The 15,889-nt window shown below is 36.0% G+C and overlaps 1 protein-coding gene and 1 long non-coding RNA gene across 2 annotated transcripts; one reads left to right on the top strand and one right to left on the bottom strand.

Annotated features, from left to right (window-relative positions):
- Window positions 1-208: 208 nt before the first annotated feature.
- LOC103408051 (exocyst complex component SEC10b-like) lies at window positions 209-9,950 on the bottom strand. Its single transcript, XM_029099132.2, has 25 exons — window positions 9,507-9,950; window positions 8,482-8,571; window positions 8,111-8,368; window positions 7,948-8,022; window positions 7,347-7,448; window positions 7,167-7,217; window positions 6,985-7,090; window positions 6,277-6,390; window positions 5,942-6,033; window positions 5,602-5,770; window positions 5,447-5,523; window positions 4,923-5,021; window positions 4,716-4,806; window positions 4,173-4,258; window positions 3,909-4,082; window positions 3,225-3,278; window positions 2,873-3,001; window positions 2,670-2,762; window positions 2,438-2,584; window positions 2,163-2,260; window positions 1,725-1,809; window positions 1,236-1,294; window positions 1,049-1,147; window positions 880-963; window positions 209-670 (listed from the first exon to the last, which is right to left on the bottom strand). The coding sequence occupies exons 2-25, from the start codon at window positions 8,569-8,571 to the stop codon at window positions 592-594; spliced, it is 2,511 nt and encodes an 836-aa protein (XP_028954965.1). The 5' UTR covers window positions 9,507-9,950; the 3' UTR covers window positions 209-591.
- Window positions 9,951-10,228: 278 nt separating this feature from the next.
- On the top strand, window positions 10,229-12,742 carry LOC114823706 (uncharacterized). The gene is made up of 4 exons (XR_003771696.2): window positions 10,229-10,599; window positions 11,129-11,211; window positions 11,948-12,150; window positions 12,303-12,742. It is a non-coding gene; the product is annotated as an uncharacterized lncRNA (long non-coding RNA).
- The last annotated feature ends 3,147 nt before the right edge of the window (window positions 12,743-15,889 follow it).

The following is a 15,889-nucleotide window of genomic DNA, read 5'->3' as shown; positions in this document are numbered from 1 at the left end:
TGTATCTCCATCACTAGCCACACCTTTTTCACTTTTCTCCTTCATTCCGGCATGTGATTCATGGACTTGGAGGAAAAACATCCACTTCACCTTCCCTTTAGTGCCTTTGGTTACTAATTAGAGACAACAGTAGCACCATAAGTAGCATAATTTGCAATTGAAACTAATTCACGGTTAAAAACGTGTAATCAAAAGTTTGACCGGAACATAAGAAACAACAATACATGCACCTCGAAAATTAGCTAATTCAGTTCAACGAATTCATCATTTGATTCATATCCTAGTGTTGTCGAATCAAATTCGCAAGCCTAGCAAATGAATTAAAGCTCTAAAGACGACAATCTTTCTGGTCCTCCCATTTATACCTTCAAAAATAAACACTCAACAAAATGGGAAAGAAAATCAAACAATTTTGTATTCAATGATCCGACGATTAGCTCCTTAACCAGAAATTTACTTTGAACTGGCTCCCTAGCTTGGCGTCTGCTTCCAAATGAATTCAACTTGATGTGCCGTCTTTCTAAGCTCTGGAACAGCTTGATGACAAGTAAAATTTGGGAGGGCGTATCTAATCAGCGTACTGCTTCTGTATCAACTAGAACTTGTCCACAAGGAACTAAGTCTGGCAGCAAGCTTTGCGCTCTTGTAGTCGTCTCGAAGCTCAATAAACCTGATTCAGCATCCAAATCAATATTTTATCACAATTAGAAAACCTCTAAGCAGAAAAGAAATGTCATGCGGTGCAAAATTTCATGCTGAATAGTGTACTTCTTTCTGGATGTTTTCCAAATGAAGTCAGGATAATGATAATAGTCTGGAATCTTGGTTTACTAATTTGTGTGTGTGTGTTCTAAGAGCCTTTTTGCATTCCACAGTTACCTTTGTGCATCTTTCCGTATACTTGGTGTGCCCTCAAATAGAGTCGAAAGACTTTCAGGAGCAACAATGAAGACATTGGCCATTCTGCAGACAAAAGCTCATTATTACATTGATATAAAAAATCGAGATGAATGGAAGCTGAAAATTTAGAAATTTCTACAAAACTTACATGCCCAGCAATTCAAATTTTTCATCGACGGAAGGAGCATTGAAACTACGCACAAATTCTCCATATTCAGTTATGTCACGCTTCAGCCGCAGTCCTCCACTGAGAGAAATAAGGAATTAGGATATGTTACTTGCACAACTTTCAACTCTATTAGCCAGCCACAAAAAATATGAGAAAGTCCACGTACCTCGGATTAAAAGTGAACTTCTGCCAATGATTTAGCAGCCCTTTATGCAAGCGGCTTCCCTATTAAAAAAATCACAATTACATGAATTCAAAAGTGAAGGTTTCATGACTCATCATCATTATATAATCACTACAACTTCCCTAACCCTATGCAGCTAACCTCAAAAAGTTTATACCACACACATTACAATAAAAAGGAAATGAACATGAGAATATCACTAACAACATAACCACAAAGATATAACGAGCATGGCCTATGCAATCATTGTGCACTTTTCTGTGTTATATCAATTTTGATACAATCATGATTCATAGTATATTAGTTGAAAGCATTGTTCGCTGTGTTCAAGGCCGTGCGATCCTTCATTGAATTCAGTGCAGATGCCTCTTATTCTACAGCATCAATCTAATCCTAATCTATGGTTGCAAAAGAAACATCAAAGGCATGGAATAAATAAGAGTCAGGAGAGATCACAGATGAACTACTCACTAATTCAGTCAGGAATGCTTGTTTGTTAAGACCTTCAAGTGCCGTGAATGCTGATTCTAGCACGCGAGAAAGATACGCTACAACTCTAGATAAGAGGAGAGAAATGTTATTCAACATCCAGAAACAACACGGACTATATTGATCAATATCATTAATTTAGTATAAAAATAGTTGGGAATTAAGTGATAACATTTGCATAGTAAATATCACATAAGAAGACAAACTAAAAAAATTTGGCCAGGAAAATTATTTAAAAAGCATTAGACATATAGCAGAAAAGAAACAAAGCTGTCAAATCTCTGGTCTCAGAACTCATTGTAGAATTAGCTAAATATATGGTTTTGCTTCATGTCAGGCTCGCCCTCCAAGAAAACAAATTGACATGAGTCAGTTTTTGGAATCCCTTAAGATATAGCTTTAATTATACGTTTGTTGTACCTTGTACAGGCATTTGTTGGCCGATGATCAGGAGCAAATCCATCTTCAGGTGATCTATAATCAGTTACCTTCTGTTCAGCAGAAAGTAACCGCTCCACCTGGATAGTAGGAATTTCACAAAAGGAAAAAAATGAACCAAGAAGGAATTGTCAGAGCACAAAATACGCATGCAACCTATACAGGATATGTTCAGATACTAATGGGGTGAAATCATGAAATATGCAAGCCTGCTGACCACCCTATATTTGAAACAAGTCTAGAATTCATTAACTGACCTCTGCCATCACAGTTTCAATGCACTGTTGAAGCCCTTTATATGCGGCACCCTCTGCACTGGACATAGCTGTTGCCATTTCTTCACAAGAAGCAGCATGTGCACCATCCACAGGGAGTAGGAGCCGAGATATAGAATTTGAAAAATACTGGAGAGAAAATGCCAATTAGTTCAACATATCAGGTATTCCACTTAAAGTAACATTCATTTAGATAAATGGCAAACCAACATACTTGCTGAACTATAGCCACACTACTACCGCAGCGTTGTACAGCAACCATGAAAGATCTGAAACTGCTTTCACCAGCCGCAGCAGCTGCTTCTGCCTACACATCAGCCATTGATACCCTTAAGTTCCATATGGGCAGACTATACATTTTATCTTAAAAACTTCACAATTTACAAGGCAACAAAAGGTCTATGATCAGGTAAGTACAGCAGAAGCAGCGGCAGCAGCCACCCTTCTACTAACGCTAGTGCCCAGTACAAATCTTTCCCTCAAAGCTGCAGCTTCAGTCAGGCCATCCCTTGCTCGCTCAAGACCTTCCGTTATATATTGACTGACCTGAAAAGTGAAAATCATACAAGAATTTCTCTCTTAATATTTAATAATATATATATATATATATATATATATATATATAATTTATGCTTTTGTCCAGCCGGAATCTTAACTGGACGTCTATTGAAAAGGACGGTAAATTGAGAAATAAAAGCATTTCATTGAAAAAAAAAAGAGTGGAAAACGAGGTTTCGAATCAAACCCTCAATTTAAGCAACCAACTTACTTGGTCTAGCAGGGAAGTGAACACTGCTTTTACATTTGCTGCAAGTGTTGCAGGCTGTACAGTAACATATAAAAAACAATCTGAGAACTGGCATTAGATCTGATAATAAAAATCCAGAACAATTCAAACCCCAATTTTACCATCTAAAGGACATTGTATTTTTAATTTCTATTTTACTACTCTTAGTATGAGTTCTCCCATTGCCCAATTATCAGCTTCATAAGGCATGTCAAAATTTTCTTCCGGGTTAATCATCAGCAGTAACATACAACTACCATGTCCACCAATTCAGTGAATTTCTTACTTATCCACAAGGGAAAGAGCTAATTTAAGCATGATTTTCTTATAACTCTGGTCTTTAGATTCACATTCTCTGTATGCAGATAAATTTTGAGATACTTAATACCAGATCTCCAATTTCCATGTTAAAAATTGTAGACATTTGTGAATGCATGGTAACCTTTTCATACAAAAAGAGAAAAGAATAAGTAAACCCATATATTGGGGAGAACAGGAGAAACACTAGACCACAATGGAGTACAAAGAAAAACTTAGGGGTTATATTTTAAATATGCTCTTCCAGAATTTAAAAGATTACTAAACAAAGAATTTCCCTGGATCCTAAGTAAATTAGATACAAGTTTAAAATGAGCAATCATATGTAGCATCGCTAACAAACATTACTTGAGATGAAAACAAAGTGCATCTGGCAATTGCTTCTTCATTCCAACGAACAAACTCTGTCACAACAGTGACGGATATTTGCTGGTGGGAAGATGCTACTGCAGCGCTTTTTGAGCGCCCGATTGTTCCACCTGATTCAGGTATCTGTTGGTTTTCAGCACGCAGTTCTGCCATCTGCACAGTATAATACATGTTATGCATTGTTAGCACCAAGAGAGCCTGAGAATTGAAGCTTGGTCAAGAACGAATGCATTTGATGCAAACCTTAGCTTGATATAGTTGTTTAAGAGAGGCCTGCTCATGTTCAGGATATCCATCCTTGTGAGAAGAAAACAGAGACTCTGTGAGGCCTGAACCATCAGAGGAAGTTTCTATGAAGATCCCACAGTTGATAAATACAATGAAGCAATCTCAACCACAAAAAAATGCGGACTAACACTAAAACCACTAACATTTCCACCAAATAACACAGCACAAGTTAATATATGTCAGCTTTGAGCCTAGGATTTGTCCCACGATGGCAATTTCTACTTTTCTCATAATCTTTTTTAAAGGATCAGAAAACTAAGAAATAAAAGTTCCTTATATTGTGTTAGGCATCTTGAGCGATGCATCTTTGTTTCCCAATTAATCTTTTCATTGTCCAATATTACTACCAAACACAATCCACAAGCTCGTTTTATTTTTTGCAAATATAACATTATCCAGATGGTTATCTTGCCTTTACCCACCACCATAGCCACACAAGTATTCCACATTGATAAAAAAAAAAACAATAAGATGGATTTCAAGTAGTTAATTCATTACCTTCAATATCCAAGTCACCACATCCCACAGCTCGTAGATCCCTAGCAAGTTCTTGTGTCTTCTCATATGCGACTGCTAGCATTCTAAGATACTGCAGTCTCAGATCAAATATAAGTTAAATGAAGAGATAATTTTAGTCCATAAGCATTTGGTGATGAAGCATGAGATGGGAGGGGGAGAAGGAAACAGGCAGAGTAATTTACTCACCAATAGAAGTCCACCTTCTTCCATAGGAGGTAGATTCACCAAAGATGGCTTCACTAATAATTTGTCCAGTAAAGCAGTAACTCTCTGCTCCAAAACCCGCTGCACCCAACATAAGAAAACTAGTTACATAGATGAAATAAATCCAGTAATGCATTAACAGGGAACCAAAATGGAACCCAAAAGTAGGATTTCTTATCACCACCATTAACCCAGTTCTAGCAGAATCAATCTCTTCTAAGACTGACATGTGTTATATAAACCAAATATGGGTTCACCATTGCATTCAACCATCCAGATGTAAAACAAAAGGATAGTGTATTTTTCAAAATGCTAATTAACATTCTCTCTCATCATTATAACAATATGGATGTCCTGATTTCAAAGGGTTAGGCATTTGTAATATATATGATACACAACATGCTTAGAACGGGATTGGTGAGGCTACCCTGGGTAAAGTATGGTGAGAAAAGATACTCACCCAAAAAGATAAAAATAAGAAGATAAAATTAAATCCTTCTCAGTACCTGAACTAAGATTGACATAACTTCATTTGGAGAAGGGAAGACAGCCATAATTGTTGCAGCCTCCTTACGTACAGTGTCTGCACAAGAAACTAAGATGTAACAAATATATTGCAAGAATTCAACCACTTGTACTAGATTAATGACATTCTTTAAACCTGTGATTTCTTTATACAAGGAAGAAAGTCCACGAGCAACATTGCTAGGACTAGCCTGTGAACCCTCATCACCAAGAACCAATCTGGTATCTGCATTCATGACTTCCACATCAATAAACATTGGACGTGTTGCCACATAATGTTGCATAGCACTAGAGCCCCTGTTAAACTGCATCGCAATTTAAATATAAAAAAATAAGGCAAAGGGATTCATTTGTAAAAACTAAAGAGGTATTTGATTCACCATGTATTTAGATCTAATGAGACAGAGAGAGGCCAGGAGTCCTGGTGTTAAATTCTCTAGATACAATGATCTACTAGGTCCAGTAACAGTGATTACCTGAGATAATATTTTAGCACATTCTGCCATGGTTGACAATTCTCTTCTCTGTGATGCAGCATCAAAACGAGATAGCAATCTGTTCTCCAATTCTATTCAAAATTAGAAGCAGAGGACTCTAATCAGATTCAATCGCTATAATTTGTAGAAATCTTTCCCTCCGAAACTAATTTCTAGGATTCAAGATTACAATAAAATCATTAAGGAGGTGTGCCATCCATAGTTTTGAATTAAAAGAACAAGGAAACGAAAGTAATGAGGGAAACATAGTGTCTTCTTCTAAAGATTGCATAGAGAATTTTCCAATGAGGCTTAAAACTTTTATGACAGCATACCATTGCAGTAGTCCTGAAGATTAGCAACTGCAACTTCTAACCCTCTGCTAGCTGTTGCATTGCCTGATGGTACAGATATCCCCTGTCTTCCAATATCTTCCTCAGCAAAGGCCCCTAATATTGACAGAAGCATGGAAGGTAATTATATCTCAAAATGATGAGCATACAACCATAGTAAAATAACCTTATTACCATTAGGTTTATCACAACTTTATCTCCATTTTCAGAATAAAGGATGATATTACCATAATTACAAGTCAGTTTTAAAAGATACCACACTGATTAAAGCACTCCTCCTACAATTATATGGGGCTCCTATATACTCATTAAGTAGAATGGTAATAATTTGTATACACTCATGAAGTACAAACACCTTTTCACATTAGGTGGCCACGTACCAAAAGGACATATAATAGGGTTTCACAGGACTCACAGCTTCAGCCCATTGAACCTAATTGCTCCAGATGTGAATTAGGTCTTAACATATCTACATATATCAGATGAACATCATTCTGGCTTCATCCACCTAAACATATATCATGATCATATCCTGAAGATGAATCACAGCTACTGCTACTTCCAAATGTCCTTAATCCCCTTTCGCAGAAAGTGAGTAAGAGGTGGAGGGAAGAGAGAGAGAGCGAGGCTCATAAATAGTGTTCCTTGGCAAAATAACTACAGAGTTTGGAGATGATAATGCCATCTTACTCAATTTTTGTGCAATTTTAGCAGCCTCTGCAACACGGCTATCATCAGAAAACAGGGGTGAAAGTTCCATGAGATCGCCTGGGCTGCTATTGAACTCCATCAAGTACTGAAAGAATAAAAGTCAACATGGTGTTAACTTATTATAAATAAAAGGTAGCATATACTAAATCGACAGTGACTACCTTTATAAGCTCTATTGTTTGACTAGCAGTTTCCCGCTGAGCATCTGCACTCTGACAAGAAAAACCCACATAATCACAAAACACAAATTAACAAATATTTAATGAAATGATGGCACAATAGATATCAAGTACAACTTCAGATGTTAAGCATTGTTAAACAGGCTTAGGACAAGACTTCACCTGCAGATGATCTCCTATTTTTGCAGCAGTCTGGCCAACACTTGATATTCGTGAATCCAACCTGGCAAAGCTACCAAACAAGCCATCTACTCCTTTTTCAAGCTGAATGCATAACAATACAGTCAAATTTGTGATTCACTGTTCAACTCAGATTCATTTAATGCTTTGAAAGCATTTTTGGAATTTAGATCCTAACTTCACATGTGTAAAACTTGCATATTCTCACTTAAGATTGGTGGAGGACAATGTTAGAAAAGAATTTAAATTGTAAGCCTTCATTTTTATCAAAACATGAACAAGAAGCATATATGTAAATTCCATGGAATTTTTTACATATGATACTCATTGCACAATGATAGGTGGAATCTACAAAAGATGAGTTGCAATAATATTCAGATTTTTCAACAGGTAATTGTCATTTCCGGCTTAGAGAACTGTATTAAGTTAAACCCCGATATCCATGTCACACTCTAACGATGATAGTTTTAGCTCTGAAAGTAACATCTCACACTGGAAAGAACTTCTGTTTCTTCTTGGAGTGCAGTGTGCACACCATATTCTTAATATAATACACTAAAATATACACTCTCATCTAACTAACCTCAACAAGTGTCTTGCGGTGCTTAGAATCTTGTACAGAAACCTCCTTCTTAAGATTGTAGAGTCTTCCATCAATCTACAAGGGTGACAGGATGGAATCAGCAAATTCAGAAAAACTTCACATAACTTTGTAAGTCCAATACCTACATTATCCCAAGACATACCTGTTTCTGGAGATCAACCAACTCTTTACAAGAATCCTTGAACAGAGATAATATCTTATCTACTTCTGGAAATAAGGGGTCTGAAAGTCCTTGCGCAAATTTTGCTGCATCTGATGGTACTCGCATATGTCCATTTTGTAAAGAATCATTCCCACTGAGGTTGCTATGACCTTCAGACGAGTCTGTTTCTTCTTCTTGAAAAGAAGGAAGCAGCTCATTTACAAGGTTACCGAACAATGCATCAAAAGAAAACTCCCCCTACAAATTAAATTTCAAAGAATTTCAATCATTAGTTTACACTGATGGCCAATTCATGATAGGTATACTATAAAAGTTACAGAACATATATGATATATTTTTCCGTTATTCACCTTAAAGTCGTCTATGTCCAAGATGAGTGGAAGTGAGCTAACAGATGAAGATTTTGAAAGTCTATCACTCTTGTCTCTACTCTCTTTCATCTGGTTCAAGAAAAATCAGCAAAGCAGCAGAATGAATAAAGTCGCCACGAGAGCTCACAAAAAAGCCAACACCAGTCAAAAGTTCCATCCATTATAGACAAATTAACAACGATCTTGATTCGAGAACCAAAATTTTGTTGCTCAAATCACAAGAAAAGAGTAACTGTAAGACATCTAATACACTCCATTCTCACGCATAATAGGAATGTGCGTGTTTGCTAAACACATGAAACAAGAATTGGTCCTTCTTTAAAATATACCGCATATAGGGAATAAGCTTCTTAACCCTAACGTCAAATTTTGGAGCCAATCATTGTAAATTTGCAACTAAATGAATTTCTAAAGTCCCATAATTTAGAACCCAGAAAAGCAAATTAATTCATTCAGTTTTGACAAAATTTCAAATTATAAACTCAAAAGTTCAACTATGACTTAGAATCATTTAAAAACTGAAAACATTACAGAAACACCCAAGAGTTAATAAATGCCGGAGATAATGAATGGATGTTGCCTTGAAATTGAATTATAGAAGAGAAATACATGTTAAAAATTATCATTTTCTTCTAATTAAAAAGGTCACATATTCTCTAGTTTTGATGGATTTTTCAGCTGCAAGATACTTGAGCTGATAACTCCATTTCAAATTTTCCATTGTTCTCCTCTATTTTCTCACCAATCAAACACATGGAACAAGAAATTACAAAAAAATCCCATTGGATTCACAGCTCCAGCACCTCTAAAAATTCAGAGATCAAATTGTCAGAACAGGGTCTTCAAAATCCGAACCACATAAAAAACGCTAAACAAATTTCTACCTTTCGATCGCACATTCAGCAAAAAACCAACAATTACCATGCCTAGTTTGCACTTTGTGAAGAAAAAAAAAATTAAACAAAAAAAAAAAATAAATTAATCCAAAAAAATGGAAAATATACCTCTATTCGAATTTCACTGAGCGAGAAAGTGAGAGAGAGAATATCAGAGAGTTTGCCTCTTCCTTCTTCGCTGGGTCTGGTTTGGGTTAGATCGAGAGCGCGAGAGAGAGAGAGAGAGAGAGCTTGCTCGTAGACGAAGACTACAACGAAAATTCAATTACTCAAATGACGGTTTTACCCATACAGTGCGATTCAAAAGTGTATCGATTTGAGGGTAAAATTGAGACTTTCTATTCTTTGTTATATTATTTTTCCCTAGGCTTCTATTTGGTTTTTCCTGTTGTTTCTATTTGATTCGCTGACCTTTCCCCTCCCTCTCTCCTGCTCACAACATTGCTTTTGATTGAGAATAAGAAATACACTTTTGTTTCTTTCCTTTATTTTTACTCTTTTGTAAAAAAATCCCACACATTTTAGGTATGGTTATTGAGGTAATTTAAAAAAAAAACTGGTACGAAAAAAGTTAGAAGAGTTTTTAGTGTTTAGTAAACATTACAAATAAGCTTTATTTCAAAGTTTAAGATGAAAAAAGGTAAAAACAAGAAGGTGCATTTTGCATTTTCAAAAAACAGCTTATTATTTCAGAGTTCCAGATGAAAAAAAACTAAAAACAGGAAGGTGCATTTTGCAGCTTCAAAAAGCAGTTTATTTGTATAACAAGGAGCTAAAGTAATATTTTTAATGAATTTTTTAATTTACCAACATTGCCCTCCTTTCATACTTATATATTTTTTATTTCTTTTGTCTGTGCCTTGTTCTTTATTGCCTGTGAATACCATTTCGATCTGTGTGCTAATTTTGATTTTCCTAATCTAAATTTCATCCCTAATTCGACCTATCCCAAGTTTCCAAATCCCACAGCTCGATTCAATCAATTGCTTTTTTTTTTTTTGTAATTGTTCTTGTATTGAATCGGCTTGTCAATTCTGAGGTTCTTTGATTACTTTGGAGAATTGGGATCGAATCATTTCTGGGTTTTCTCGGTTTCTTGTTTTTGTTCTATAATCGATTGATTTTGGTGTGATCGTTAAATTTTGAATTTCGTGTTTTAATCTTAATGGACGCTGCTGATTGCCATCGCCGTGGTTTGGTGGTAAGATTAATGGGTTGCTTTATTTTGTTTGATTGATGATCTTTAGGGGAGGTACAATTCCTGATTGTGTTGGTTTGTGTTTAATTTAAAGATGAATTGGGTTTGATTTCTCGATATTGTTGATGTTCTTTCAACTCAATTGATTGTTGCTATTTTGAATGTTTATATATCATTTGATTGTGCATTGTAATTGCATGCTTATATAATAGCTCTACTTCATGTGCAAATGCAATGCATTGTGCATTTGCTTAATGATCAATATCTTCGTACTTGTTAAAGTCTTAAACATTTTGGTTCTGGATGCTATGTTTTTTGTGTGCTGATTAGATGTTTCTATCACTTGTATGTGTCTCCTTCTGATTTTATGTTTTTCATTATCAATGTGCTTGTAACCCCAACGTTTCTTTATCCAGGAAGGTTCTGCTATACAATCAGCTTGTTTGTGTTGTTAACCATGATTTTGTTGGCACTTTATTTTTCTGAAAATCCTCTGGTTTTTCTCAAAGGATATTTTCTTCATTTTGTGCAGGGCCTTGGCAGGTGATGCTAAAACAAGCCGATGGTTCTTATGCTTGCGTAGCAGAGAGTGCAACACGCTTTACTCTGGGTGAAGTATATTTCTGTCTAAACATCCAATCATCAGTCACTTTCTGTTAATTGCTAGACATAGTTTGTTATTCTTCTGTTGTGTCGTGAGAATAAACAGCTGTGAAATAAAACAGTAGAGTGTTTGGTAAACTTTTTTTGTAAAAGTGCTTTTGAAAAAAAAAAAAACAGTATTATAGTGTTTGATAAACTTTTATGTAAAACAGATATGAAAAAAAGCCGATTTTTCAAAGCTGGGTTTTGCAGCTTTGTGATTTTGGCTTTTTTTCACCCAAAACTTTGAAAAAAAAAGCTGAAGCTGAATGTTTACCAAACATAAAACAGCTCCCAACTTTTTTTTATAATCACTTTTTTCAGAATTACCTCAGTACCAAACTAGGGCTAATACTATATGGGGCACATAGTGATCTTAGAAAATTAGAATGACAACAGACTCATCTGTAGTTAAACACGCACAATTAACCCAACCTGAAATAGAATTGAAAGGCATTGAACAAATGATAAGTTGTAATTAGACTAGAATTAATGCTCTTGTAATTTGCAAATTTTACATTTGATTTTAGGAAAACTAATAAAAATAACTTGAAAACTTGAAGTTTTAATTAAAGAATAAAATAAATAGTACTAAAATTAATTTTTTAACGTAAAAATTTAATTTTTCATTAAAATGAATAGAACGAAAACTTTTAGTTAAATTTCCTTTGATTTTCCCCTCCCTCTAATTCCACTTCTTCCCGCTCAGTTGGCTCCACGCACGGCCCTCCAAAACCATGACACAAATAAATCTCAAATCCGAAACCCTAGATTAGAGACCAGAGAGATGGCCGATGCAGATTCCAACAATTTCACCAAAACAATCTGCTCAATCTGCTACGAAGACCTCAAGCCCACTTCTGAGGATCTGCAATCCATCTCCATCTGCGGCCATGTCTTCCACGAGCTCTGGTCTATCTCTCTCTCTCTCTCCACTCTTTTCTCTCTCGCTCTCTCTACATGTATATATGTATTCAATTTGTGTATGTTTGTTTAATCTTAATGTATGCATTTGTTCGGAAATTGATGTTTAATACGGCGACGTCTTCGGTGTGAAACCCTAGTCTGCAACAGTGGTTCGAGTACTCTGCGAGGACGAAGAAGTACACTTGCCCGGTGTGCAAACAAAATTGCAAGCAAAAGGATGCCGGCCGGCTTTATTTTCAGTCGGTGGGGGACGCGGCGGATGCGACTCAGAGGCCCATTCGCAAATGCGAGGAAGATCCCCCGGTGTTGCGTCGAGAGGTGAAAGGTTGGAGGTGGCGGAGCTGGGAATTCGTTTGACTTTCGATCTTCAGGGGAAGGAGCTTAAGGAGCTCAAATAGGAGGTATTGGATTGTCATTGTGCTTTGTTGGGTGTGTAAGAAATTGGGGGAAATCAAAGAAGAGATTTGGATTAGGACTTTGGTTAATTGGTCTCCTACTACTTGAAATAGTAACACATTTGGGTTGGTTTTTGGATTACTTTTTGGAATTAAAGAAATAAATCACAAAAATTATAATACCGCGGACCCCCAAGAAGGAAATGAGGACGGTGAGGGATGCCAAAAGCATGTGAGCAAACATCCTGATTCCTGCAATGCAGAGAACTAAATCAACTGAAGTGAATCTACATTATTCCGAAAGAATTAATTTGGTTCAGCAACTAGGCCACCAACATCCTGCCTGAGGCTGAGAATAGGTATACAAGTACCTCAATGAAAGAGTTTAAACTAGGGTTTTAGAGATTGATTGCATAAGCTCAAGTTAGTTAATGATAAGTGAGGTTTTGATTTCATTATATAGAGATTACAAGAAAAGTTGATTACAATATAAACATATATCAGATTACAAGTGAATTCAAATTTCAAATACAAATTGACAGATTCTAAGAAGAGAGAGGAGAGTTCCTCGACCATGGCAGAGAAGATGATGACGAGATAGTGTAAGGAGCGAGAGAGGAGGAGGAAATGAAATGGGATTGCTGGAGGTGGGTTTTTCACTTTAATAAGCCCCTGTTGTAATATATATTGGGTTGCCTCATGAGTTTGAACGCTTCCAGAGAGAGAGAGAGAAGCTGCTATTTTGGGATGCACGGACAATTTTCATGCTAGTAGCAAGTATTACTACAAAAAGCCCGCGAATATTTTAGAGAACATGAAATTAGAGAAGCCGCATAGAAGTCTAAAATTAGAGAAACCACGTAGAAGTCTAAAATATTTGCCTACATGCTAGTAGCAAGTATGGTCCTCTAATTTAATGGTGTAAGAAAACATGTTCTCTAATTTAATGGTCCTTTAATTTAATGGTGTAAGAAAACATGTTCTCTAATTTAACGGTGTAAGAAAACATGTTCTCGTGCAAGAAAACATATTTAACTACATGCGATTGCAACCTTTTTTTTTTTTTATTAGCTACCCAACAAGTCATTCGTTTCTTTTTCCCCAATTTCCAAGCTTTTGCCTGCACCACACCAGACCAAAGCTTCTTCCCAATCCTCATTTCCCCTTCCCTTCCCTCCTCCCCTCATCCCAATTTCAAAACCTAATTGTACTTTTTTTTACTGGAAATAGGATAGCTTTATTGCAAATTTTTGTAGAGGATATTATAGCTTTATTCCCCAAATTTTAATGCAACATCCTGCCTGAGGCTGAGAATATGTATACGAGTACCTCAATGAAAGAGTTTAAACTAGGGTTTTAGAGACTGATTGCATAAGCTCAACTCAGTTAATGATGAGTGAGGTTTTGACTACATTATATAGAGATTACAAGATAAGTTGGTTACAGTATAAACATATATCAGATTACAAGTGAATTCAAATTTCAAATACAAACTGACATATTCGAAGAAGAGAGAGGAGAGTTCCTCGACGATGGCAGAGAAGATGATGACGGGATAGCGTAAGGAGCGAGAGAGGAGGCGGAAATGAAATGGGAATGCTGGAGGTGGGTTTTTCACTTTAATAAGCCCCTGTTGAAATATATATTGGGTTGCCTCATGAGCTTCAACGCTTCCTGAGAGAGAGAGAAGCTGGTATTTTGGGATGCACGGACAATCTTCATGCTAGTAGCAAGTATTACTACCAAAAGCCCGCGAATATTTTAGAGAACATGAAATTAGAGAAACCGCGTAGAAGTCTAAAATATTCGCCTACATGCTAGTAGCAAGCATGGTCCTCTAATTTAATGGTGTAAGAAAACATGTTCTTTAATTTAATGGTGCAAGAAAACATGTTCTCTAATTTAATGGTGTAAGAAAACATATTCGCCTACATGCGACTGCAACCCTTTTTTTTTTTTTTTTTTTTATATTAGCTACCCAACAAGTCATTCGTTTCTTTTTCCCCAATATCCGAACTTTTGCTTGCACCACACCAGACCAAAGATTCTTTCATAATCCTCCATTTCCCCTTCCCTCCTCCCCTCCTCCCAATTTCAAAACCTAATTGTACTTTTTTTTTTACTGGAAATAGGATAACTTTATTGCAAATTTTTGTAGAGGATATTATAGCTTTATTCCCCAAATTTTAATGCAACATCCTGCATGAGGAATATGTATACAAATACCTCAATGAAAGAATTTAAACTAGGGTATTAGAGACTGATTGCATAAGCTCAACTCAGTTAATGATGAGTGAGGTTTTGACTTCATTTTTTAGAGATTACAAGATAAGTTGGTTACAGTATAAACATATATCATATTACAAGTGAATTCAAATTTCAAATACAAACTGACGTATTCTAAGAAGAGAGAGGAGAGTTCCTCGACAATGGCAGAGAAGATGATGACGGGATAGTGTAAGGAGCGAGAGAGGAGGCGGAAATGAAATGGGATTGCTGGAGGTGGGTTTTTCACTTTAATAAGCCCCTGTTGTAATATATATTGGGTTGCCTCATGACCTTGAACGGTTCCTGAGAGAGAGAGAAGCTGCTATTTTGGGATGCACGGACAATTTTCATGCTATTAGCAAATATTACTACGAAAAGCCCGCAAATATTTTAGAGAACATGAAATTAGAGAAACCGCGTAGAAGTGTAAAATTAGAGAAACCACGTAGAAGTCTAAAATATTCGCCTACATGCTTGTAGCAAGTATGGTCATCTAAATTAATGGTGTAAGAAAACATGTTCTCTAATTTAATGGTGTAAGAAAACATATTCGCCTATATACGACTGCAACTTTTTTTATTTTTATTTATTAGCTACCCAACAAGTCATTCGTTTCTTTTCCCCCAATTTCCTAGCTTTTGCTTGCACCACACCAGGCCAAAGCTGCTTCCACAATCCTCAATTTCCCCTTCCCTCCTCCCCTTCTCCCAATTTCAAAACCTAATTGTACTTTTTTTTTTACTGGAAATAGGATAGCTTTATTGAAATTTTTTGTAGAGGATATTATAGCTTTATTCCCCAAATTTTAATGCAACTTTAGCCGTGAATCAGGTTGCATATTCGTCATTCCAAAAGTAACTAGGCATATGAAAAGGGGCTTTTAGATATGCAACTTTATTCCCCAAATTTTATAACTAATCAGGTCGTTATCGGGTCACAAAAAAAAAAAAAAAAATTGTGGATGTGAAGTTCTTTTTTTTGTTTTTGTTTTTTGATGATTATAAATCCTTCGATTAAGAAAACAGAATGAAAATACGCGCTAATAATGTAGAGAACAAAAT

The sequence above is a fragment of the Malus domestica genome, chromosome 01, assembly GCF_042453785.1.
Source record: "Malus domestica chromosome 01, GDT2T_hap1".
Classification (NCBI taxonomy): Eukaryota; Viridiplantae; Streptophyta; class Magnoliopsida; order Rosales; family Rosaceae; genus Malus; species Malus domestica.
The sequence above is the reverse complement of the archived record's forward strand: the minus strand, read 5'-3'. Positions and strand labels throughout refer to the sequence as shown.